The sequence below is a fragment of the Triticum urartu genome, chromosome 2A (assembly GCF_056163025.1).
Source record: "Triticum urartu cultivar PI428250 chromosome 2A, HENAU_Tu73, whole genome shotgun sequence".
NCBI lineage: Eukaryota > Viridiplantae > Streptophyta > Magnoliopsida > Poales > Poaceae > Triticum > Triticum urartu.
The window spans coordinates 81363447-81388576 of NC_141874.1; the positions used below are offsets into that span (position 1 = coordinate 81363447).

Sequence of the window (25130 nt, forward strand, 5' to 3'; positions counted from 1 at the left end):
ATGGTATCAGATACCCCTGATCCGGTCAACCCCTTTGCCCCGATCCACGATCCTACTTCCGCCGCCACCATGGATGACCCGCCCCAGCCTCCTTCCCCCACCGCCGGTGCAACTGCTCCTCTGGCCACCGCTCCTTCTCCGCCCTCTGCATCGCAGCCTGCTGCCCTCGCCGCCATCGCTGACGCGACCGCTCCTCTTGCCGCAGCGCCGCCGCGGCCCGCTACGGTCCTGCCGGCCTCGTTCCTCCAGACGCTTGACATTCGCCGCCATGTGCCAGTGACCCTCGATCTCCTCGCCGGCAACCATGCGCAATGGCGCCGGCATTTCGACACGGCGATCGGCATGTTTGGCCTCCGCGACCACATCGACGCCGCCGCGGTGCCGCGCTTCGACGACCCCGAGTGGGTTATGGCGGACCACGCCGTCGTTCACTGGCTCAACACCACCGTCTCCCCCGAGCTCCTAGACACGGTGATGCAGCACGAGGACACCGCGCTGACGGTGTGGACGGCGATCGACGGTCTCTTCCGTGACAACCACCTCGCTCGGGCCATGTACGTTGACGCCGAGTATCACGCCATCGTCCAGGGCGACATGACCATCATGCAGTACTGCATCAAGCTGAAGACCTACGCCGATCAGCTGCGCGACCTTGGGCAGCCCGTGACGGAGACGCAACAGGTGTTCCATCTCCTGCATGGCCTTGGCCGTCAGTACCATGGCGCCATCCCGCACATCACCGCCCGTACGCCACTGCCCTCCTTCCTGCAGACCCGCTCCTTCCTCCTCCTCGAGGAACATCGCGCCGAGCAGTTCACTTGCCAGCAGGGCGCCCACGCCCTTGTCGCCGGCCGTGGCACCGGACCCTCCAACCCTGCTCCGCCAGCGCCCGTGGATCCCTCCGCTGGCCGTGGGCAGGGCCGTCCGCGTCGCCGCGGGCGTGGGAACGGCGCCCCCACCAACTCTCCGACGCCGCCTGCGCCGCTCGTGCCCCGGGGGGGGGGGGGGCTGCCCCCTCCCGCACCCGGCTCCAACTCCTGGACAGGCCTTGTGCAAGCCTGGCCGATGCCGTGGCGCGCGCCGGGCTCCGGTGTCCTTGGCCCTCGGCCCGGCACCCCACCGCAGCAGGCAATGTACGCCGCGCCCTCCGTGCCGCCGCCTAGTGGCTACGGCGTTCCGCCCTACGGGCTGCCGCCTGGTGGCTACGGCGCCCCGCCCGCGTACGCCCCTGCGCCAGCTGGGCCGTCTCCACAGCCGTGGGACATGGCTTCGCTCCAAGCCGCCCTGCACAGTGCCACCGCCGGCCCCTCGTCGTCCGGCAGCACCTCCGACTGGTACTTGGACTCCGGCGCAGCAACTCACATGTCCAACTCCTCTGGTAACCTCCACTCCCTTCTTCCTTCTCCTTCGCATTCGCACATCATCGTGGGGAGTGGTGAGCACCTGCCAATCACACACACCGGCATGGGCTCCCTAATTCAGGGCACCTCCCCCATTCAACTCCGCAATGTACTCGTTGCTCCCTCTCTCATCAAAAACCTCCTCTCTGTTAGACAAATCTGTAGAGATAACCCGGTTTCTGTTGAGTTTGATCTTTTTGGTTTCTCTGTCAAGGATCTCAGGACCAGGGCGGTGATCCTGCGCTGTAATTCCACCGGCGATTTGTACCCCGTGGCCACTCCAGCCCCGTCGCGCGTGCGCCCATTCGCGGGCGTGGTCACCACCGATCTGCTACATCAGCGTCTCGGTCACCCTGGCGTCGCCGCAGTTCAACACCTCGCCTCTCTACAGCAGTTTAGTTTTAGCAAGTCTGCTCCGCATAGCTGTCATGCCTGCCGCTTAGGGAAGCATGTCCGTCTGCCATTTCAGCATTCTCAAAGTTGTACCTACTTTCCCTTTCAGTTACTACATCTTGATGTATGGATGTCTCCTGTTGCAAGCATCTCTGGTTATCAGTACTATCTCGTCGTGCTCGATGATTACACCCATTACGTGTGGACTTTCCCACTCAAGAACAAATCAGACGTGCTGTCCATTTTGCGCGAATTCTATGCATATGCTCGCACTCAGTTTCAGCTTCCCATCTTCTCTCTGCAAACTGACAATGGTCGCGAATTCGACAGTCACTCTGCGCGCTCCCTTCTCTCTGAACACGGCTCCGTCCTGCGCCTCTCCTGCCCCTACACAAGTCAGCAAAACGGCAAAGCCGAGCGTGTGCTGCGCACTCTGAACAACAGCATTCGCGCTCTCATGCTCCACGCCTCCATGCCGCCTCGTTTCTGGGCCGAGGCCCTCAACACTGCCACCTACCTCCTAAACCGCAGGCCCTGCCATGCCAGCACACCGCACACGCCGCATGAGCTACTTCTGGGCGTCGCTCCTGACTACAGCGTGCTTCGTGTCTTCGGGTGCCTCTGCTACCCAAACACGGCCGCTACAGCTTGCCACAAGCTCGACGCCTGCTCTGCTGCCTGTGTCTTCCTCGGATATCCGTCAGACCATCGCGACTATCGCTGCTTCGATCTGGCCTCTCGCCGGGTTCTCACCTCGCGCCATGTCCTTTTCGACGAGGGCACATTTCCTTTCGCTCGCCCCGCCGTCGCCGACTGCCCGCCACCGCCTGCACCATTGCCTGCCGCGCCGCTCGTTTTGCAGGTGCCTGCTCCGCCTCGCGCTGTCGACACCTCTCCCGCGTGCTCTGGCGATTCAAGCGTGGGCGTTCGATTCCGATCGGACGCGCCTGCTCCCTCCTCGCCTGCCGCGCGCTCGCTGGATTCAAGCGTGGGCGTTCGATCCCGATCGGACGCGCCTGCTTCTTCCCCGCCTGCCGCGCGCTCCCCGGATTCAAGCACCAGCGTCGGATCTAGGATCGGCGACTCGCGCGGCGCTGGTGCTTGCCGCGAGCTCTCTGCTGGCTCCAGCACTGCTGCGTCGTCCTCGTCGCACGGCCCTGATGGCTCGCAGTCCGGCGCACTGTCCGCCCCTTCCGGCTCGTCTACCACCGCTCGCGCGCCCCTTGCGGCGCCGCCCCGGCAGATGGTCACACGGTCTCAGTCCGGCATCGTCCGGCCCAACCCGCGCTACTATGATGCAGCCACGGCTACTTCCACGACGGCGGTCTCGCTTGTGCCCACCTCTGTTCGTGTCGCCGTGCGCGACCCCAACTGGCTCGCGGCCATGCGCGAGGAGTACACCGCTCTGGTCAGCAACTGGACATGGGATCTGGTGCCGCGCCCGCCTGGCGCCAACTTGATCACTGGTAAGTGGATTTTCAAGCACAAGTACCGTGCGGATGGCTCCCTCGAGCGTTACAAGGCCCGCTGGGTTGTGCGTGGCTTCCGCCAGCGCGTAGGCGTCGACTACGGCGAGACCTTCGCGCCCGTCGTCAAGCCAGCCACGATTCGCTCCGTCCTCACCATCGCTGCGTCGCGTTGCTGGCCCGTGCACCAACTGGACGTCAAGCACGCCTTCCTCCACGGCACGCTCGAGGAGGAGGTCTACTGCTTACAGCCCGCCGGCTTCGTCGACACCAACAAGCCCGATCATGTCTGTTGGCTGGCCAAGTCGCTCTACGGTCTCAAACAGGCGCCCCGTGCTTGGTTCCTGCGCTTCGCCGGGCACCTCAAGACCATCGGCTTCGTCGCCGCGCGCTCGGACTCATCTCTGTTCACGCTAGCCCACGGTGCGAACGCCGCGTTCCTACTCCTCTACGTCGACGACGTTATGCTCACGGCGTCTTCCCCGGCTCTTCTCCAACACATCGTGCGCCAGCTCACCCGTGAGTTTGCCATGAAGGACCTGGGAGCTCTGCACTTCTTCCTCGACATCCGGGTCACCCGTACTGCTGCTGGTTTCTTCCTCTGCCAGCAGCAATACGCCGGGGACGTGCTCGAGCGCGCCGGGATGGACACCTGCCGGCCCTCTCCCACGCCAGTTGACACCAAGGGCAAGCTGCCGCAGGCTGACGGGCCTGCTCTCGACGACGCCTCCGCCTACCGCAGTCTCACCAGAGCACTGCAGTATCTCACCATCACGCGCCTCGAGCTCGCGTATGCGGTCCAGCAAATCTGCCTCCACATGCACGACCCCCGTGCTTGTCACCAGAACCTGATCAAGCGGGTACTGCGCTACGTCCGTGGCACGCCGTCCCTCGGGCTCCATCTTCGCGCTTCACCAACGCTTGAGCTCCGTGCCTACACCGACGCCGACTGGGCCGGCTGCCCCGACACGCGCCGCTCGACGTCCGGGTTCTGCGTCTACCTTGGTGATGCTCTGGTGTCCTGGTCTTCCAAGCGACAGGCCACCGTGTCCGGTCCAGCACTGAAGCCGAGTACCGCGGCGTCGCCAACGCCGTTGCAGAATGCATCTGGCTCCGGCAGCTCCTTGGTGAACTGCTCGCTCCGGTGACCACGGCCACGCTCGTGTTCTGCGACAATGTGTCGGCAGTCTACTTGTCGGCCAACCCCATCCATCATCGCCGCACCAAGCACGTGGAGCTGGACATCCACTTTGTGCGCGAGCGTGCGGCTCTCGGCCAATTTCGCGTCCTTCACATCCCCACGTCGCAGCAGCTCGTAGATGTGATGACCAAAGGTCTGCCCCGGGATGTGTTTCTTCAGTTTCGGTCCAGTCTTTGCATCGCCGAAGCCGACGACACGACTACGGGGGGTGATAGACTATACGCAGATAGCCTTGAGCATACGCTGTGTATGTATGCCACAATGCCCATGTAGTGGAGCACGATGGCATGAGTAGTGGCGCACGATCACCACCACGAGTGGCCCTCTGTAACTGTATATATACGGCCTCATCGATGAATGGAAGGTGTGCGTTGAGTCTCCAATTCCCTCTCCCTCAAACAGCAATGCCATATTACGACATAAATACTGACATGACATGATTACCTCAAATAAGAACCAAATCAGCTGACTCCATCGACAATAATAATGCTTTAGTACTTCACAAAAGAGTTTCTTCGGACGTTTCTTGATGCAAAGTCATTAAGGACAATAACAATATCAACATTGTCCAAGATACCTTCTCAAGAACCCTTCTCCGATTCAATGTTCAGACCGCTTTCTTTTCTTTTTCCCCTTTAATGAGCACCCAACAAATGCTTCTTATTAAACATTGTAAGCCAGGCTAATGTCCTAAAATTATGAAGAGGATGCAAAATATTAGAAACTTATACAACAAAACCCAAATCGTGTACAATAAAATTAGGGTTGTGGTCTTGGGGATGGATAAATTAATACGTACAGCCTACTCTTGGTCTCGCGGATGCCGAACGGCGAATAGCCGGGTCGCCCGCACGACGGACGCCGGACGGTGCACACATGCCTGACGGGGTGATGGCGCACAGGGACTCAAGAACGGCGGCGACCGAGCCGAGCGACGGTTGAGCGGCGCGAACGGAGGAAGACGAAGCGAAGCGATGGATTGATTCACGCGTGGTCGCGTGCGTCCGTGCCTAGCGTACGTACTTCACGTATATCGCTAAACAAACAGGCTAAGTGAACTTGGCTTAGCCCATCTCGTTCTTTCTCCCCTGTAATTTTTTTCCTATATATTTTATTTGTATTACGTATATACCAGATCATGGGCCCCTCGCAGGCATGGGCCCTAGGCCGCCGCCTCTCCGGCCATACCTCAGGGCCGGCCCTGAGTTTAGTGTCTAAAATTGCAAAATACATGAAACTGATGTTCAAACTTGTTCGAACATGCAAATACGGTGTCTCCATCCGTATCCGGACGTACGTCCAGCCGCGTGGCGTGCCAGCGTGGCAGTGGCTGAGAGTTGGAAGGCGCCGGGTGGCCCGAGCGTGTGGATTTTCTTAACAAGACCCCCTCATATTTTATTTAGTCATGCAGGCAAATCCCATGAATTAGAAATTAGACAAAGAAAAAAAATGTGATACAGGATCGAACCCTCATTGTCACACATTGCATTGTACGCAAAAGTTGTCCACCGTGCCATACATAGCTCGGTAAATATTGAGGTCGAACTTTATATATTGCATCGCTATGCATAAAGTAACTTTGGAGCACGGGCTATGTCCTATTTTTTTTAAGTTCAAATAAATGGATTTTTTACGGCTAAAAAGATTCTGAATGTTTTTGCACATGCACACATAGAAGTGTAATATATCCTTGTGAATTTTCATTAATATATGTGCTTGTATGTGGGAGATAAAAAAGACAAATACATGCAAAAATTTGCTTGTTTTTTTGGCCGTGATGTTGTCATTTTTTTGCAGGATATAATATAACATAATATCAAATGAAATTTGAAAGCCACTTAGAGCACATGCATCCATTTTTGTGTGAAAACAATCAACTCTTTTTGAAACTTTTAAGTGACATATTTTAGCCTTTAGAAAATGCGCTCAGTGGCCACCATGCTCTAAAAATCCTCCTTGGTTGCTATGCACCTCTTCAAGCGATTCTTATTTATATATGGCACTTCTATGGACCCGCACAAACTTTATTTCATTTTTTCAAGTTCTTTATTTTTATTTTTCACACTATTTTTTACGTTCAAGAAAAAATGTAAGAAAAAATACCACTGCCATAAACTTAAAGAAGGTGCTAGTGCATTTGAATTTTTTTAGCATGTATTAAAAGATTAAAATGTGCATTTAAAAAATGATGTCTCGCATTAAAAAATTGCCAATGTGTATTTAAAAAGAGTTCAACGTGTATTAAAATTACTCTGTAACATTTTTAAATAATTGTATTAAAAAGCTCACCAAAATAATTTTTAATGCATGTTGAATAGTTTACAAAATACAACGTTGTCAAATTGCTAATAATTAGGTATTTTAGAAATACAAGGAAGATAAACAATAATAGTGTGTGCTTGTGGTCCAGAATGAACATACATAATTTTACACAATAATTTCTAATATAGGCAGAACTATTTCAATCCCCGTAGATTTTTGAAAAAGTTAATGTCTACCTCTTCAAAGTACGCAATAACGAAAAGAATATTTAAAATAAATGATAATACTTCAGTTCTTCTGCACGCTCCGTCTCCATGCGACGAAGAAGGCCACTCATGCCGTGACGCAACTAAGAATCTGATAACAAAGATAAACTCGCTTGTCCATTGTAAGGCTAAAACAATTCTCATGTAAGTCACCTCCTACAAAATTTCTTCACAAATTGGTTCAAAGTTTGGGGGAGGGGAGGGGGGAGGGGCAATTGCCCCTGAGTTTAACACATAGTAAGTAGCTCCGCCTGTTGTGATGCCATTTATTTGATTGATACCAATCAAGATTAATTAATGATAATTATCTGGGACAACGCATCACGGACTGCATGTCCTCCTGTCAACTACTCCTGTTTTAGAATATATAGTCTCTGTTTTATAGTGTACTACCTACTAATTTTTTTGAAAGTCAAACTTTATGAAGTTTGACCGAGTTTTTGATTGTAATTATCTATATCTATAACACCACAGAAATATAATATGAAAGTACATGCCATGGTGCTCCTAATGATATGTATTTGATATAGTAGATGAAAATAACTTTCTCTACAAACCTGATCAAAGTTTGTAAATTTTGACTTCAATTTTTTTAGACACTACATTATGAAACGGAAGGAATCTTATATGTAACCTCGCCCCCACTACATGCTATAGACGGCCCGTGCAAATAGTTGACGTTAACAAGGAGATAACTCCTTATTTAACACTGTCTAAAATTTGACTTCCTATCTGACATAAATCTTTTCTTCCTTATATAACACTAGTTTAAATTTTGTTTCCTTTGCGGCACTTCCATCCTTTTTGGCTACGAACGGTATTAAATAACAACTGAAAAGTACTTACTGCGTTTCATAATATAAGACATTTTTACAAATTATTACATTATGGGATGGAGGGAGTAGATCTTTTTCCTTGATACGATATGTGACCCAAAACGACACTAAAGTTCTCGTAGAGTTGTAATTACGCAAGATCTGTGTACCAAATTGTGTATCTACGCAAGATCTCCACTCTTCGGCCACGCATATACATTTTCTTTGAATTTTTTTTAACATAGTACAGATGCAGACGGTTATACAAACACACATACATTCATTCCTATGAATGCACGCATGCACACTCATCCCTATAAGCATCTTTGAGAGATCGAGTCGACACATCATATTCACACACACACCTTCGTAGTCGATGGGAACGCAATGTCAAGTCTGAGACTTGAACTCTGATAGACAGGGAATACCACTGTCCTTCTAACCATTCAACCACGGGTTGGTTCGCACATTTTTTTTGAGTTGATGTGTATAATATGCACAACACCAACTCACATCTCATTTTTTTAATTAAGAGTTTCCGCGGGTGGCTGGGAGAATCATATCGAGCACAACATACACCCCAACACATGACATCAGTTGGTCAGTCGGTAGAGCGGCAAACTTGGCACCATCGGTCGCTGCGAGGCGTGCGTCCACGATGAAGTGGCGCCGTCATGCACGCCGCGCTGCACCACGACCGAGTGTCGCCACCACCAATCATCCTGCTAGAGAGCTTTGTTCATCAGATCCAGACTAAGAATACCAAGCCCCTCTTGGCTTTTTAGGTTGACAAACCTCATCTCACCTGATTACCTTTTGTTCTTATCCCCTTGTCAAGTGATTCCAGCTCTAAAAAGGTCAACTCTTTTCCTTACCCCCACAGAAATAAGGTAGCATTTTACCCTGCCAACAGGTACGTTTTGTTTCAAAAAATAAATTATATTCATTGTTGCTGCCCAAACCTCACCGAGCTTGCTTAACATAGCATGACAGAAAAAAATAATCCAGCAAACAACATCTATTGTAGATGAACTGATCATGGTAGAAGATTATTTAGTGCGGATTTTCAATTATGGTCTCGAAAGAAATCCAATAAGAAAACTATGCCCCTGCACTTCTGATAGAATCTACACATATGGATTGAATTGGTTCATCTTTTTGCATGTCTTGGTGTAATTTTCATTGCAACAGGATATATCATTTTTGGCAGATGTCAGTTCAAATCCAATGTTCCAACAGACATGAAGGAACCATTGGTAAAAATAAACAGATGTAGTAATTAAATATTCTCAATGTATCTATGATTTTTTAAGGCGAAATATAATGGGTCGAGCATTTCACATGTACTCAAATTCCCTCTACTTTATCACTAACTTCCTCTGATTTTTGTCTCTACATTATCATGCAAAATATTCCTACTATGTCAGATTTTCAAACTATTGTATTTTTTTGTTATCCCTATTGTTTTATTAGTTGTCTGCACATTTTCATTGCCAATTTGCATTTTTGGTGATAGTCTATATCTCTTATATAATGTGGTCAAGGATATATATTATTAATCAAAATATTGATGTTTATATAATCAAATATCAGTGAAATATATTGCAAATGGTCCCGCCACAATGTGCGGGGTGTCATCTAGTAATAAATAAAGATGTGATGCTTATTGTAATGATACATAAATCTTGACCTCATAACATTATTTATGCCGTTATTTACATGCCACTTCTAATTATGTTCCTTCACCGTGTTTAAATTTTGCATATAGACAAGGAAACAAGCAAGCAAGGAAATACCATTTTAAGATAGCATAGATAGCCTCATAGCCAAGCCTTTCAATAACTAGAGAACTGAGGAAAACAGAAGTGATTCTTAGAAATTATACATTGTGCTCTACCTCGCGATTCTAGACTGCGCGTGGAGGGACATTCTCAATTTTGGCATAAAGACCACATGATTCCTTTCTAGTACAACATCGGTAGCATCTTGTCTTGCGCCCTCATGACTAACATTATTAGAACAGTTTTACAGTTGCAATAGCAGCGGTATCTACCTGATGCAAAACACTCATAATATATGCATCTATCGCCAATAATTAGATGCTAATAGCTGTCACCAAATACAACATGTGTGTGTATGTCTGGGTTAACCGACCTACAGTTGTGTTTACGAGAAGAAGCTAAAAAGGTGTTTGGGGAGGAGGGCGGGGGGGGGGGGGGGGGGGGATGGCAGTGCCTATGTCTTGCACTTCTCTATGTGTTTCTAGCATTATTGAACACAACCTGAGATGCTCCTTATCCTCATTCTAGACTGCGCGTGGAGGGACATTCTCAATTTTGGCATAAAGACCACATGATTCCTTTCTAGTACAACATAGGTAGCATCTTGTCTTGCGCCCTCATGACTAACATTATTAGAACAGTTTTACAGTTGCAATAGCAGCGGTATCTACCTGATGCAAAACACTCATAATATATGCATCTATCGCCAATAATTAGATGCTAATAGCTGTCACCAAATACAACATGTGTGTGTATGTCTGGGTTAACCGACCTACAGTTGTGTTTACGAGAAGAAGCTAAAAAGGTGTTTGGGGAGGAGGGCGGGGGGGGGGGGGGGGGGGGGGGGGATGGCAGTGCCTATGTCTTGCACTTCTCTATGTGTTTCTAGCATTATTGAACACAACCTGAGATGCTCCTTATCCTCATTCGGTTTGAGGGATTTTTACAGGAAAAGCATAGGAACAAAGATTCCAGAGGAAAATTTTCTATAGATACATTCAGTTTGTAGGAAATGTGTGCGGGAATTTCGTGGTAATGCTATTCATTTTCTATGTTTTTGGAGGAATCTACACAGCCACTCAAAGCTCGTTTTGTGCGTAGAAACGATGGCAGTGCCTATGTCTTGCACTTCTCTATTGTTTCTAACATTATTGAACACAACCTGAGATGCTCCTTATCCTCATTCGGTTTGAGGGATTTTTACAGGAAAAGCATAGGAACAAAGATTCCAGAGGAAATTTTAGAATCTTACAATGGGCCTCAGACAAGATGTTCTAAACGGCGCCTTCAGCGCCCGTTTATTCGATTCCAGCAAACGGGCGCACACTATAGTTCCGCGCTGGGCCGGGCCATGTTTCGTTTCCTTTTCTGTAAAAACTTCCAAAAACACAGCGAGGTGGTCGGGGGTCGAACTCGTCACCTGTTTCTTCTTTGAGATCGAACCAGTGCAGTAACCAACTGACCATGATTCCCCTTAGTGCTAATTGTCTTCCTTTACGTTTCTTTAACTAAATTGTGCTGTGCTTTTACCATATTTTATTTGTTTTGGCCGGGATTCTTCTGTCTTTTTTCCTTTTCTTTTTCAGTTAAGTTTTCAAAATTCATGAACTCTTTTCATCGATGAACTTGTTCGAAATTGATGAAGTTTATTCAACTGTACAAACCTTTTTCTCAAAATCAATGAACGTTTTCAAATTGGATGAACTTTTTTCGAATTTAATGAACTTTTTTCCTAATTCGATGAACTGTTTTTCAAAAAGCGTGACCTTTTTTCAAAGGTGATGAACCTTTTTCAAAATCGATAAACTTTTTTCAAAATTTATGAACCTTTTTAAAAATTTGATGAACTTTAAATCCATGAACTTTTTTCTCAATTTTTGTGAAATATTTCTGAAAATGGATGAACTTTTTTTAAATCCGTGAACATTTCTCTCATTTTTTGTGAACTATTTCTGAAAATTGATGAACTTTTTTCAAATACTATGAACTTTTTCTCAAAACTGTGAACTTTTTTTTCAAAATTGATGAACTTTTTTTCAAAATCAATGATTTTTTTTGTAATTCATGAACTTTTTCTTTCGAAATGTTTTCAAATAGTTGAAAAATCAAACGCTACAGTGAATGGTAGATGTGTACTAATAAATTGTGCGTCTATTAATGTCCTTAAATAATTCGCCCTGAACTTGGTCACTAGCACGTATCTAGGTCAGGTGGTTAGCCTTTTGTAAAATTTTTTGTGAGGGTGCATGGTCGATCCACGAGGAGACCTTTTTTGCCGATTTTTTCGCAATGCCCACGAGGAAACCTGCGATCTACTGAAATTTGCTGGGCCGGCCAAGTACCATCGCCCGCGGGCGCCAGTAAGCGGAACCGGCGCTGAGAGCGCCGGTTAGGACCTCTCTGTGTCGGCCTCCCTTCTTTCAGTTGTGACTGTTGTTTGTCTCAAAAAAAAAAGTTGTGACTGTTGTATCATGGTGTGCTTTATTTATGAAGTGGGGAAGCAACATAACAAGCCCACACAGATGTGCAAGTCTCAAGGAGGATCGGTGACCATAAAAGCATCTCCAGCCGCGTCCCCAATACGCCCTCTCAGGCGATTTTTTCACACCGGCGCATAAAAATCGGCCCAGCCACATCCCTAGAAACCCAATTTTCGTCGGCTCGGGCTGAATTTGGCGCCGACGCACCCAAGCCAAACCCAGCGCGCTGGGGGGCGCTCGCGGGTGCCGGGTGAAACGCTTTTGGCGCGGAAGAGCCGCGGGCCCGCCGAGTCAGCGACACTTGCCTCGGCGTCCTCAGAACGCCTCAGTTTCTCGCGGAGAATCAATGCCAAGGCTGCTACCGGTTGGTCTTCCATTGATTCCTCACCACAGGACGGCTCTTCACGGGCGGCGCGGCGACGCATCACTCCCCGCCACGCGTACACACGTCTCCCCGGCGGCTATAAAAAGTGTTGCCCCCCCCCCCCCCCCGCCGCTGGCCACGGACGCCGTGCTCTCTGCCTCTCTCTCTCTCCGCCGCCGCCGAACCTCTCCTCTCTTCCTAGCCCAGCCGCGATGATGTGCGAGCGGTTCCCCGGCGACGGAGCCGCCAACGGCTTCGGCCGCCGCTCGCTGCACGCGGGGGAGGCGCACCTGCTTTTCGAAGCCAACATCCTGGCGCGTCCAGACATGTGCGCTGGGCCGACAGGATGGAGGCTCAGCGCCGGAGGCGTCCCCATTCCCCCATTGTCGGACGTTGACGCGCGCCCTGACTACTTCGCCGGTGAGGTCGACCGCGTTCGGTCGTCGCTGACCGACGAGCAGCGCGCCTCCCCGCAGTACGCCGCCGACAACCACGACGCGTGGGCGGCGTACTTCCAGCGCCGTCAGGAGCAGCACCTCGCCTCCACCAACGGGGCGCCGGTGGTGGGGGGCCGTGGGAACAGCGAGGGGCGACGCCTGTGGTGGGCCGCCCCCGGCCGAACGCTCCATGAGGTTCTCGCGTACCTCGAGGGCGGCAACAACCCGCCGCTGACATACCCGGCCACCGCCCCGGTCCCCCGCCGTGGCACCGGGCATGAGGTTCTCTGACTCGTCGTCCTCGTCCCGCTCCTCTTCCCACTCCTCCGGCTCTCCGGCGGTGTTCGGCGTCAGGGCCGAGCCCGCAGCGGAGACCCCGCTCGGCCGACATCGTCATCAACGAAGGCGGCGGGCGCGCCTCCTCCTCGGCCCCTCCCCGCTTTGTCAAGCCGAAAACGGAGGCGGGTCTCACCGCCGTGAAGAAGGAGCCTGGGCTCGCTCCTGTGAAGACGGAGCCCGGGATCGCTGGCGGCGAGAAGGAGGCGCTTGACGATGCGACGGCCTTGAAGTGGCCGCGCGACGACTGGGCGCGGACGGAGATGGAGCGCCAGCGCCGCGCCTATGAAGAGCTCGCCGCACGGCATCGGCGAGGCTGCATGTATTCAGCGCACCACCGGCACCGGGCCGCCAAGGCGACGCCAGCCAGGGATCCAGCAGGGGCAGCGTCTGCGTCAAGGAGGAGAAGGCCGGCGACGACGACGGTGACTTCGCCAAGCTCACCGCGTTCTTCGTGCCGTAGAATGATTAAATTTGTTTATGTAATAAAAATTATGCTATAAAATGTCATTTTCGCCGAACTTTAGCCAAATTCATATTTTGTATAAAAATATGTCATCTTCTAAGGGCGACCCTAGGGCTGGCGTCTGGGAGTCCGAAAGCCCCCACGCCGATTTTAGCGCCGATACTCTTTCAGGTTGCGATTTTAAGCGTCTCCTGAGAGGCCAACGGCTGGAGATGCTCCAAGGAGATGGTCAGATGGGATGCCAACGTCGTGCCTCCACTCACTTTGCTACTGCACTTATGAGACAGTGGGTAGGGTCCATTAAACACGCGGTAATATAAAGTAGTCCTAGTAGCACATGTTGTTAGTCCACAACTTTGTTATTCCAATCAAGGGCATATTCACCACTGAAGTCTAGCAATACTCCTAATCAATGAATTCATGTTTTTTTCACCCTACGCCTGCCAGCATCCGTCCAGTTCCATGCTTTGATCTGAAGCAAATGAAACCATGTCTGGGTCGAGCTCGCTGCATTTCTAAAGATTCTGTCGTTCCGTTCTTTTCAAATGTTCCACCAGACCAGAGCAATGACCGAACGCCAAGACTTGGCAGAATCCCTGTTCGTGCTTGCGGAGGAATGCTGCCACCACCGTATTAGGGTCTCGTTGCCGATGTGCAGCAAAGAAATGTTCAGCTGAAGCTTGTGTAGTAAAGATTTCCAAATCTCCTTCGAATAAGTTCAGGTCGTAAACTGATGAATTGGATCTTCTGGCGACAGGAGGCGTAGGGGGCAAGTTGGGTTGTGGGGCAGCCTCACTTTGCCAAATTATCAGCTACTCCTTCCGTCTTACTCCCTCCGTTCGGAATTACTTGTCTCGGAAATGGATGTATAGATACATCCATTTCCGAGACAAGTAATTCCGAACGAAGGGAGTATAATATAAGAGCGTTTTTTGACACTGCTATTAGACATATCGGCCTTGAGCAACAGGCCACACAAACAATTGACACTTCGGTGGGGCATCAGATTTCCAAGCCAACTTGGTGAAAGGTGGCTGAATACATGCAGCAAAGAGCAGAGCATAGGTTCAGGCCGTATTGAAATTCCCCGTGCCCGTCCGTTTCCAGCCGAGAGAGTATCATCTTTCGGGAGGAGATAGATGTTCTGAATCTCATTCCATAGGTCGAGGAATTAATTGAGGAGGTGGCCGTGAGGTTATCTTTGAAGTGTCTCAACCACTTATTTCCCTGCATAGTTGTCTGGATAGTGATTTTTCTAAGGGCGCACTGCTTGTAAAGGTCTGGGTATTTGTTGCAAAGGCTTGTCCGTCTTGGACAAGCAGGGATCAGTCCAGAACTGAGTGTATGCTCCATCACCAATGCTGAAATCCACAGACACATGAATGAGACAGTGCCCTGAGTCCCTGACTATGTTATCTACAGGAATTGGAAGCCCCTACCACGGCTTGGATCTGCCCATCCATGACATCCAAAGCCATCTGCATCGCATGGCAACACTCTTAAAACTAAGGCTTGAAATCCCTAGGTCGCCAAATTTGCGTAACAGGTATTGCTTGCTTCTAGTTCACCAGGCACTTTCCTTGATAAAAGTGCTTTGGGCTGGCAGCACTAAGGAGCTCATGAATGGACGCAACTTTCTTGCCAAATTTTTCATAACCAACTTCACAAAGAATGACAGTAGGCTGTTCGGTCCGTAGTCTCTAGCCCCTTGGGCATCTTGTTTCTTTGGTATGAGCACCGAAGTAGCTTCAATTTAGACTTTCAAGGTTGATCACATTGGTTCTCTCAAATTACATGATGGCTGCCATAATGTTCTCTTTTATGATGTCCCAACAAGTTTGAAAGAAGAGTTAAATACATTAGAAGTCTTACAACTTGCGCGCGACGATCAGTTTGGTGCACGAACTTGCAAAATATGTGTTTCTGGTCATTAAACTTGTGCGGGTGTGCAAATACGGTCATATTTCCCGTACGTGGATGTATTTGCTGCCTACGTGGCAATGCCAGTGTAGCAAGGGCCCATTGTCAGTGCCTAGTGCACGTGATGTTTTTTCTGCAAAAACACCCTCATTTTTTTACTTTGTACAAAAGCACTCCAACAATAGTTGTCCGCTGGGTCTCAGCCGTCAGTATTCGCTGTAAAAACATTTGGCTGGAAAAAAAGGGACGGAGCGAGTTTGAAACTACAAACTGTTGTAATGGCGCTAACAACCTAACCACCTCAACTGATCGTGCTTGCTGTTTCATTTGGACTACTAAGGTATATCACCTCTTGGATAAAAGTACACATTCTGAATATATTTTCTTTTCTCTACATTTTCCAATTCAAAATGATTCAGATTCAAACAAAATTTCTACTGATTTGTTTGAAAGAAAATTACATACATCCTTCTGCACAACATTTTCTTTTATCTAGATTTTTAATTTAAAATTCGAATTTAAAGAAAAAATTATTTGATTTTTCCGGGAAAAAATTACATAAATTCATTCGGACCTGTATTTTCGTTTATCAATATTTTCCAATTTTAATATATTCAAATTCAGACAAAATATCCAGTGATTTGTTCGAAAGAAATTTGCGTACATTGATTATGAACTGTATTTCTTTTATATAGCTTATTCAAATTCAAACAAAAATTAGATGATTTGTCCGAACAATACTTACATTCATTCTGAGCCACATTCCTTTTCTCTAGATTTTCAAATTTCGAATTATTCAATTTGAAACAAAGTTTTTCTGATTTGTCCCCATAAAATGTGTATATTCATTGTGCACTATATTCACTGTGCACTATATTCACTTTTCCATATTTTTAATTTTTAAATTATTTGAATTCAAGAAAAAAAAGTTAATTTCTCCGAAAAATTTATGTACATTATTTTTTACATATAATTTTTTATCTAGATTTTCGAATTTATAATGAGTTCTGTTGATTGTCCGAAAGAAATTGACGTATATTCATTATGAACTATATTTTATTGTAAATAGAAAAAAGAAAGAAGAATACATAAGATAAATTGTGTTTATCTATTTAAATGTCATTGTGGCTGATGTTTTTTTAACTCATTGTGGCCGGATGGTTGGTGCTCCCACACGCGGCGAGCTTATGTGTTCATAGGTTCTTCTAAAAAATGTGGCCATAGGTTCGAACCGGTGCCTTCCCTTTTTCTCGTTTTGGTTTCTATTTTAGCTCGTACTATCTTTTTTTAAGGCCGCACAATATTTCTTATATAAAGCTAATTGTGCTCCAAGAGCGTGAACAATATGTAGGTCAATTGGTTATCGAAGCGTGGCGGATCGTAGCAGGTGTTCTGTTCGAATCCCAATGTTCGTTCATCATTTTTCATTTTATTTGAGGATTTTTTCGCATAAATAAAAAATGCAAGGGTGCTTCCTGAAGAAAAAAATAGTGCACACGGGTTACCCACCGCTGACAATGGACCCCTGCCATGTTGGCACGCCATGTATTGACATGATACAGCTGAATACGGTAGAAAGCACTGTATATGAACGGAGGGACAAGTTAGATGACCAGAAACACGTATTTTATAAGTTTATGCATTAAACTGACCGTCGCGTGCAAGTTCTATGACTTGCAATGTATTTACCTCTTGAAAGAACATAGCAACAACTCTCACAACATAATCGTCAGCTGGTGTTGTGAGACGACACTTCCCTTGTGACTGCACATCGTCCAGATGCGGCCCAACAAGGGTCGAAAGGCCGCAGCCCGCCTGGGAAGGTACTAGGTTAGCCTCGCATCCAAGGATGGTGCTATAGTCAGTGAGATTAATCTTACGGTAGCTCAATTCCATTGTAGTTTTACTTTTAAGAGTTGTGTTGTCAACTTTGAAGCACATAGTCTAGTCAAGTTCCCGCTTTCGCTAGGCCTGGGGCGCCACATTTGGTTTGACCAACCCCATGATCTAAGTTATACCCCACTTTGTGATGTTTGATGAATAAATTTGGCTATTTTTACCCCTAAAAAAGGTTGGGGTTCTCGGTTGACTGCTCAGCGACTTCCTGCCTCGCATGCACTGCGATCTGGCCAGGCCAGGAGCAAAGGCTCGGGTCCCCGTCGAAAGAACCAGGGGCACCGCACCAGGCAGCTAATCATCAGTTCAACGGGCAAGAGAAACTTCAGTGCGGCATTAGGGTTTGGGAGGGGGGGGGGGCAGCGGCCAGAGGAGCGGCGGCTGCATGGAGCGGAAGCGAGGGAGATCGCGATGAAAACTGATACCATGTAGAAGTGCATGCTCTAGCCAATGCAACCAAAAGACCGATTTGATCGAAGAGACTAGGCAGCACATTATACATCAACATTCAGAAGCAGCCGGGCCCTAACGGCGCAGAGAGGCCGTCTGCTGTGTCTGTGCTTGCCATGCCAGCCTCTATGGTGCATGCCCCCTAACGGGGACGGTCTCCCTCTCTACGATCTTATATTCCTTTTGGACGTCGATAACTGCCACACGTGTGGCATGAAAGAAGACGCACCACACATCTCTAATGCAAATAGATTGCCACATCATCGCATGCAGCATGCGATAATCTTTTTGGATTTTCAGTTTTTAAAATGTTTTATCTCTTAAATGAAAATCCGATTGAAGATCCGTTTTCACCATTAAATCCCTCGCGACGAGATCTTCAAAACTAGATCTCATATCGATATATTTCGGCAAAAATTTTTTTTGGTTAAAAGTTGCCATGTCTATTGCACATGAATTGTCATGATATTTACACTGAAGTAGCCATGATATGTTTCAACTATTTTCTTTTACATTTAAAAGTAAATTTTAACATATTATAAAACAGAGATTAAGAAACTAGACTTGCCATGCATCATAAACTAAAATTGCCATGATACATGCACTTAAAATTGCCATGGTTCAATAAAAAAATATTTTCATGGTCAAAGTACTGGAATTGCCATCATCAAAAAACTAAAATTGCCATGATCTACAAACTAAAAATGCCACATGGCAACTTTAGTTTAAGCACTATGGCAACTATAGTGTAAACATCATGGCAACTTCTGGGCAAAAAAAATTCATCGAAACATATCAACATGGGGTCTAGTTTTGAAGATCTCGTCAAGACGGATTTAATGGTGAAAACGGATTTTTAGTTCGCTTTTTTATTTAGAAGATAAAACATTTTTAAGACGAAAACCAAAAAAAATTCTGCTGATGTCATCTATTCATACGTGGCAAAATGAGTGATGATGAAGACGTGTGGGCGATCTACAAACGCCCACACGTTTTTTCCGTTCTTTTTACACAGGGAGTAATATATGTCACAATCTCAGCAAAAGAGCTTGCTTTTTCCGGCGATCACGGGCGAGATATTATTCACTCATGTCCAGGACGTACGTGAGACTTCAATTGGCAAGGCAATTCATGTGTCTAGTACAAAAGGGATGAGTGATAATACTCAGAGAAGGTTAGCATCTAAGGATTGAGTCATGCTCAAACCAAATCCTGAAATCCACCCATCAGGTTCTCTAGGTTAGCGCTCTAGGTTTGCTATATGCCATTGTCGGCGGCCATTTTGCGCAGGCAATGAAACGCTCATTCTGGCTACAGCATGCTCATGGCACTGGGCTGCTCATCCCACTTCTCGAATCGGCTACAGACCTGGTGACTTGACACTTGCTGGAGAATGGAGCGACTGTCGGATTGTTTGTCCAACCCTAGCAACCTCTGTGACCCTCGATATGGACGACGAACCGCAGCTGCTACCGACAGAAGTTCGCTCGAACTTCGATGACATCAAAGAGAGCTTCTCTTCTGCAGAAACGAAACCAAGAGCTGTTAAATTTGGATACTTATTTGCAACAATGCTGATACAGATCCAAGTAATAAAACTAACTACTACAGGTTTAGATGGTTCCAGCGTCTTGCATTAGGGTGACGGCTAAAATTGCATCTACAAAACTTGATGAACGTCATGGCGCCGCTAACACTCACCATGAAGCCTTCCGCAGTTGACAAGCTCACCAAGATAGTCATGCAAGGTTTTCAGAATACGCTTCTCTTGCTCTTTGTAAGTGTCTGGCAATCTCTGTTTGGTGGCCGAGGGAATTACAGCTGCAACGCTTGGTGTCAGGAAAAGCCGATCTTGCTCGTTACACATCAGTTCCTGGGTTTCAGGGGACACCGGTCTTCTGTCATACTTACATGTATCAGTAGGGTCGGATCTTGGCGTTCCTGCCCTTACTTCAGAAACAGGAACTGCGGTTAAACTGTTTTCTGTTAAGCAGACTTGTTCATCGCGCTGTTTCTCAACTGCTTCCGTGTCATGGTTTATGGAAGAAAGGCAACTATCAGCTCGATCTAATTTTCTTCTATTTATGTTCTCCTTAACACCTGAAAATGAAACAGCAATGAAATCCAGAGAAAATATACCTACACCTGATATTGAGTTCTACTTTTAAGGTATGTGCAATTTTTCTTTAGGTGGAGTAACAAAGCAATCCCTCTGAACTGAATGTGACAAGGTCACTGTGTTCTACGCTGTACTTCCCAATAGTTGATGGAAAACCAGCAATAAAAAAATCTACGCATGGCCATAGAACATTTTGAGCAAGCAAACATAAACGCATTCAGCATAATAAATCAAATATTAGGGTCACATCTCCGACTGTTCTTTTGGAGAGAACAATACCTACGGATGCTCCAGCAGCTTGCCTTGATACTAGAAGCAATACTTTACAGAGCTCATTGACATTCTCTATCTGGATAACATCAGCTAAAAGTGGCCTTAAGAAGATAAGAAACATATATTAGACAACACAATCAAATGAGTTCAAATGAGAAATTGGTTATAACCATGGCCTGAATGTCACCTGTAAGTAACTCCATGCGGTTCTACTTTGACGGCACTTTTAGTGCCTTCTATAGGTACAGGAGTGAGCAAAGACGAAGTCACCTGAAATGGGGTAAAAACCAAAAGTATATGTTAATAACCAGAATTTCAACTTTTTTACCTTTTTACTTTATCCTTTTTTTTTGCGAAAGAAACCTTTATTTTATCCAAATGATATGTTCTAGCACTTGAGCTACTAACCATAAATATTCAGTCCGTCATTTATAAGACACCACATGTTCTTGGCTGCTACAGTATATACCTCAAATTGTTTTCTAAGTCAACATAACGAAAGCCTTAGTCATGAATATTATGGAAGGCATGCTGTAAAAGAATTACTTGTGAAGAATCATTGTTGCTGATGAGCTGATCTCTGCCTGAAGAAGCCACTGAGAGATTGGAGAGCTTTTCTGCTGCAGGAGAAAGAGCCGCATATGGTCCAGTAATACCCATTATAGCAGGATTCTGCATATGATGTGCATAGACAAGGTGCTGCTGGTGCCGGGTGATACGTCGTATTGCTTTCCTATCTTCATTGCTCTCATAGTTCTTGCAATCCATACATTTGCAGTTCTCTGAACAAAGAATATTAGATCGAAAGCACTCACAGTATTTCTTCAGGCACTCGGATCTCTTGCAGTGGCACCCCTTCGTGTGCTTACCCACAAGAGGGCCTTCTGCTACTTTAAACTGGGATGTAAAGGGAATGGATTTCATACATGACATGATAAGGCAAACATATTGAAATACAACTCGGAATTTGGCTTCTTTCTCATATAACTATTGACTTAAGCCCTTAAGTCATGGTATGGGCTCAGAGTCAATGATTATTAATTGCTAGCAGAACGCATGGTCAAATTTGTCAATTGAAACAATGTACCCAAAAGGAAATTAGGTAATGGCAATCCATGATTAATTTCTGACATTGGACAACTTCTATATGACAAAAGGGGGATTTGAGTTTTCTGTCATTTTTACTGCACTGATCTTGCTTAACATAGCATGAAAGACAAAATTCAGCAACTATTGCACATATAATAAATAAACATGTGACACTTAGTCTAATGATATATGAGTGATGAGTCTTGACCCCAGAACATTATTCGTGCCATTATTTACAGGCCACTTCATGTGTCTCTTCATCGTTGTTAAATTTTCCATGGACAATAAAACAAGCAAGCAAGCAAATAAGGTTTTAGGATGACATAGATAGCTCAACAACTAGAGAACTGGAGGAAAACACAAGTCATTCTAAGAAAATATGCATTGTGCTCTACCTCGCAGTTCTGGGCTGCATGTGGAGGGATGTTCCCAATTTTGGGCATAAAGGCCATAGGATTCCTTTCCATTGCAGCATCGATAGCATCCTGTCTTGCAGCCTCATGACCAACATTATTATAACAGTTTTTGCAGTTGCAATCATTGCAGTATCTACCTGATGCAAAACACTCACAATACCTGGAAATGCATTCAATCAAAAGATCAACCAGTAGAATTTTATGATCTATAAACAATCCAAGTCGTTGCCTTAGCTATTAACAAAGTAAGGGCTATCAACTGACTTGAAAGAACAAAAGGAGTTCATCAGTAATGCAAGTGTTCAGAAAGAAGGCAAAATCTCATTAATGTTGTAGATATTAGAACATTTTTATGGACTTGGTCAAAGATAAAGTTTGACTTAGGACAAAACTAGAACCTCAATCAATTTGGAGTGGAGGGAGGACTTGTTTTTCTTATAACTTTGGCACTATTTTAGATTATATTTTTGAAAATTCAGTTACTAATTATCCTGATAGCGCAAGATGCAAAGGAATGACCACAAAAATCAACAATTATTTGTTCTATTTACTTTCATAATTGCTATTATAATAAGTACTCCAAAGATGGAGCCTGGCATAGAAACTGTTTAACCACAAAGTGTAGAACATGAACTATAGCATCAAATTATGAAAGAAATACTATGAAGAAATAACAACTGTATCAGGTTTCATTTGGAGGTTTAATATACAGTCTTTTGCTTGTTTGCATTGTGCCCCTTTGGCGACTTATCGGCAGTACATTACAGAAAGCAATACAGGCATTCACACACGTTATGCACGTAGAAAGGCAGTGAGATTTTTCACAGCAAGCAATATACAGTAAATAAGCACTAATCTTAAAGGGTTGTGAAATGACTTGAGGGATAAAATATTAACCTAAAAGAAAATTCAGTAGTAAAAAACCCGTATGCTGCATATTGTTTGAATAAATTACAAGGGAAATTACTTTTTCAGACATTTCGAGTTCTTGCACTTGCATTGTTTCCTCCTTGATGTCCTGTCTGTGGATTCGCATGATGTTTCACTCCACGGATATCGAGCATTCCATCTCCTGGAGATAGGAAAATTTGCAATAATCAACAAACATAGTTTCCAGCCAACTGTTCCCTGCTCTCAGAGGATAAAAGGGGGGAAACCTGGACACGATTTCTCAATTAACTTTGGAACACAGAATACCAGCTGTAACTATATTCTATATAGAAGAAGAAACAAATCCAATGTCCTAGTAGGTAGTTACCAATTTCAATTCCTTCAACCAAACATCCCATCACATTATATGCCATAGACTCTAAACAAACATTACTATTCCCAAATTACATAGCAGGGAGAGAGAGCTCACACGTCTACAGAGGTTGCACGCATTGGCAGCACCACCGGCACCTCCGTCTTGGGCAACGATTGTTTCAGAACTGGGGGTGCCTGTTGCAATGGGCGCAGTTGTACCCTTGGTGGTGGCAGCTCTGCAACTTGCAATGCCTCCCGCAATGGTAAATCTTGTGACAGCACAGGCGAACGCCGCACCTGCAGCTTCTTAGCTGCGGGTTGAGCAGGAAATGGCATGTGGTGCTTCCTAACCATTAGTGTAGGCCATGGCACTGGAGGCCACAGTGGCAGCGCCTGGGAGAGCGATACCGCTGTTGCAGCACTTCCTGGCTTGTGGGCGTAGAAGGCCGAGCCGAAGTTTGGCTGCACCGAACCAGGAGGGAGGTTCAGCGGGTTGTCCATTTTGTACCAGTTTTCAGATCCACCTGGGGACCCTGCTGGGCTCCGAGTCCGACATCACCTGGCATCACAGAGAAAATTCAGTTGAGCATGATCAGTACTTAGTTGAAGACTTTGACAGATTGATCACTTGCCAAGCCGCAAATTCGCTTCAAATCAAACTGGAAGGAAAATAAACTACTATACATAGTTAACGCAAGCCCATATAGAATCCCTAAACCGCCAAAATCCGTCCGGTTGGATGAAACATTCGTAAGTAAATCTAACTGATCTGCACACAGGACACAGTGGCACCCAGCGCATCCTTCATCTTGATCAAACCGATTTTACCCCTCACCCCCACAAATTAACCAGCAGAGCATCGGCACAAATCCGAAACAAACTGGATTCAACGGCCACCATTCGTCAATTCTCAAGAGTTCTGACATTTCATTCACCCCAGAACGACCCGGTTCCCCACGAAACGAACCACGCCGCTCTTCCCCGGCCGAAAATGCCTCGAGCCCTCACACGACCCACAGCAAAACCAGGTACGAAACGAAGAAACATCTAAGCAGAATCGAAGCAGGGTTCCCATCCATGAGCCTGTCGCGGATAATCCCCACAGCAAAAATGGCGGCGAAAAGTTGGGGAGGAACCTCATCTCGGACGCGCGCGAGGTCGATCCGCGCGGCCGAGGAGATCCGGCGAAGGGGGCCCGCCGGCGACGGGCGAGGCGGGGTGGGGGCAGGGCAGCAGGTGGGCGAGGGTGATCTGCTTTCGATTTCGGGGAGTTTCGCTCCGTTTCTGGGGGCCGGAGAACAGACGGGGATGGGAGAAGGTATTTATAGCTGCTGACGCCTGACGGCCGAGAAAAGTCTACTTTAAAAAAAGGTTTGAAGTTTGAATGAAGTGGTAGAGCACCGTGGAAATTGAAACCTGAATTTCAAATCCCTGAAATTAGCTCCTTCACCTTACTGAGACCGGCCAATCCAGCATTTCAAATTCAATCAAGTTTGGAGTAGCAGGTTCCAGTTCAAAAAAAAAGTTTGGAGTAGCAGATATTGAGAGATACATCGTTTTTCATTTTCAACCAAATTTTGGCCAAAATTTAAACCGAAAGAAAATTGTCCAGATAAAACTGAAAACAATCTAAAAAATGAACACTAATATGCTGATCGTTCTCCGATTAAAAGTTACAAGATAAATACCAATTCAGCCTGGTTGTTTATTGAATCTTGTGGTAAGTTGAGGGTGTACTTTCATTTTTTTTTACCGATTTCGGAGTTGGGGGTTGTAAATCGAACCGAGTGACCAGTTGGAGGTTGAAAGTGGACCTTTCTTTTAGTGGATTATCTTTTTCTCTCCTTTCCCACTTTGTGACCCGAGGATGAGTTGGCCCGCGACCCGCGCCCTATTTCATGGGCTTCTATGGCCAAGGAGGTTGCCGACAAGGCAACAAACTGGAGCTGGCTCCCCAGAATCCACTAGCTGCCACCAAAGCCATTGACTCCAACAAGTTGTACGTGCAACATGAGGCGAACACATGCGGGGGTTAACCGAAGGTGCTGCAACAAG

General features: G+C 46.7%; 2 protein-coding genes across 3 annotated transcripts; one reads left to right on the top strand and one right to left on the bottom strand.

Annotated features, from left to right (window-relative positions):
• On the top strand, window positions 1-1649 carry LOC147983938 (uncharacterized). Its single transcript, XM_087539640.1, has 2 exons — window positions 1-1378; window positions 1615-1649. The coding sequence occupies exons 1-2, from the start codon at window positions 1-3 to the stop codon at window positions 1647-1649; spliced, it is 1413 nt and encodes a 470-aa protein (XP_087395766.1).
• Window positions 1650-19023: 17374 nt separating this feature from the next.
• Window positions 19024-24363, bottom strand: LOC125535788 (protein tesmin/TSO1-like CXC 7). Of its 2 annotated transcripts, XM_087543223.1 has the most exons (10): window positions 24212-24363; window positions 23191-23634; window positions 22798-22902; window positions 21810-21990; window positions 20872-21222; window positions 20513-20595; window positions 20332-20426; window positions 19845-20033; window positions 19635-19754; window positions 19024-19454 (listed from the first exon to the last, which is right to left on the bottom strand). In XM_087543223.1, the coding sequence occupies exons 2-10, from the start codon at window positions 23574-23576 to the stop codon at window positions 19294-19296; spliced, it is 1671 nt and encodes a 556-aa protein (XP_087399349.1). In that variant the 5' UTR covers window positions 23577-23634; window positions 24212-24363; the 3' UTR covers window positions 19024-19293. The 2 variants fall into 2 exon arrangements, with proteins under 2 accessions (XP_087399349.1, XP_048554820.2); XM_048698863.2 differs by having other exon boundaries at window positions 19635-20033.
• Between the last annotated feature and the right edge of the window lie 767 nt (window positions 24364-25130).

Bases quoted from the DNA above. Each gene is read 5' to 3' on its own strand.
- LOC147983938 (XM_087539640.1), top strand. From the start codon at position 1: ATGGTATCAGATACCCCTGATCCGGTCAACCCCTTTGCCCCGATCCAC. The intron at 1,379-1,614 runs GTAACCTCCACT...TTCTCTGTCAAG, and splicing joins TCACATGTCCAACTCCTCTG to GATCTCAGGACCAGGGCGGT.
- LOC125535788 (XM_048698863.2), bottom strand. From the start codon at position 23,576: ATGGACAACCCGCTGAACCTCCCTCCTGGTTCGGTGCAGCCAAACTTC. The intron at 21,991-22,797 runs GTAATTTCCCTT...ATGCATTTCCAG, and splicing joins AACTCGAAATGTCTGAAAAA to GTATTGTGAGTGTTTTGCAT. The intron at 21,223-21,809 runs GTAGAGCACAAT...TTTACATCCCAG, and splicing joins ATGCAGCCCAGAACTGCGAG to TTTAAAGTAGCAGAAGGCCC.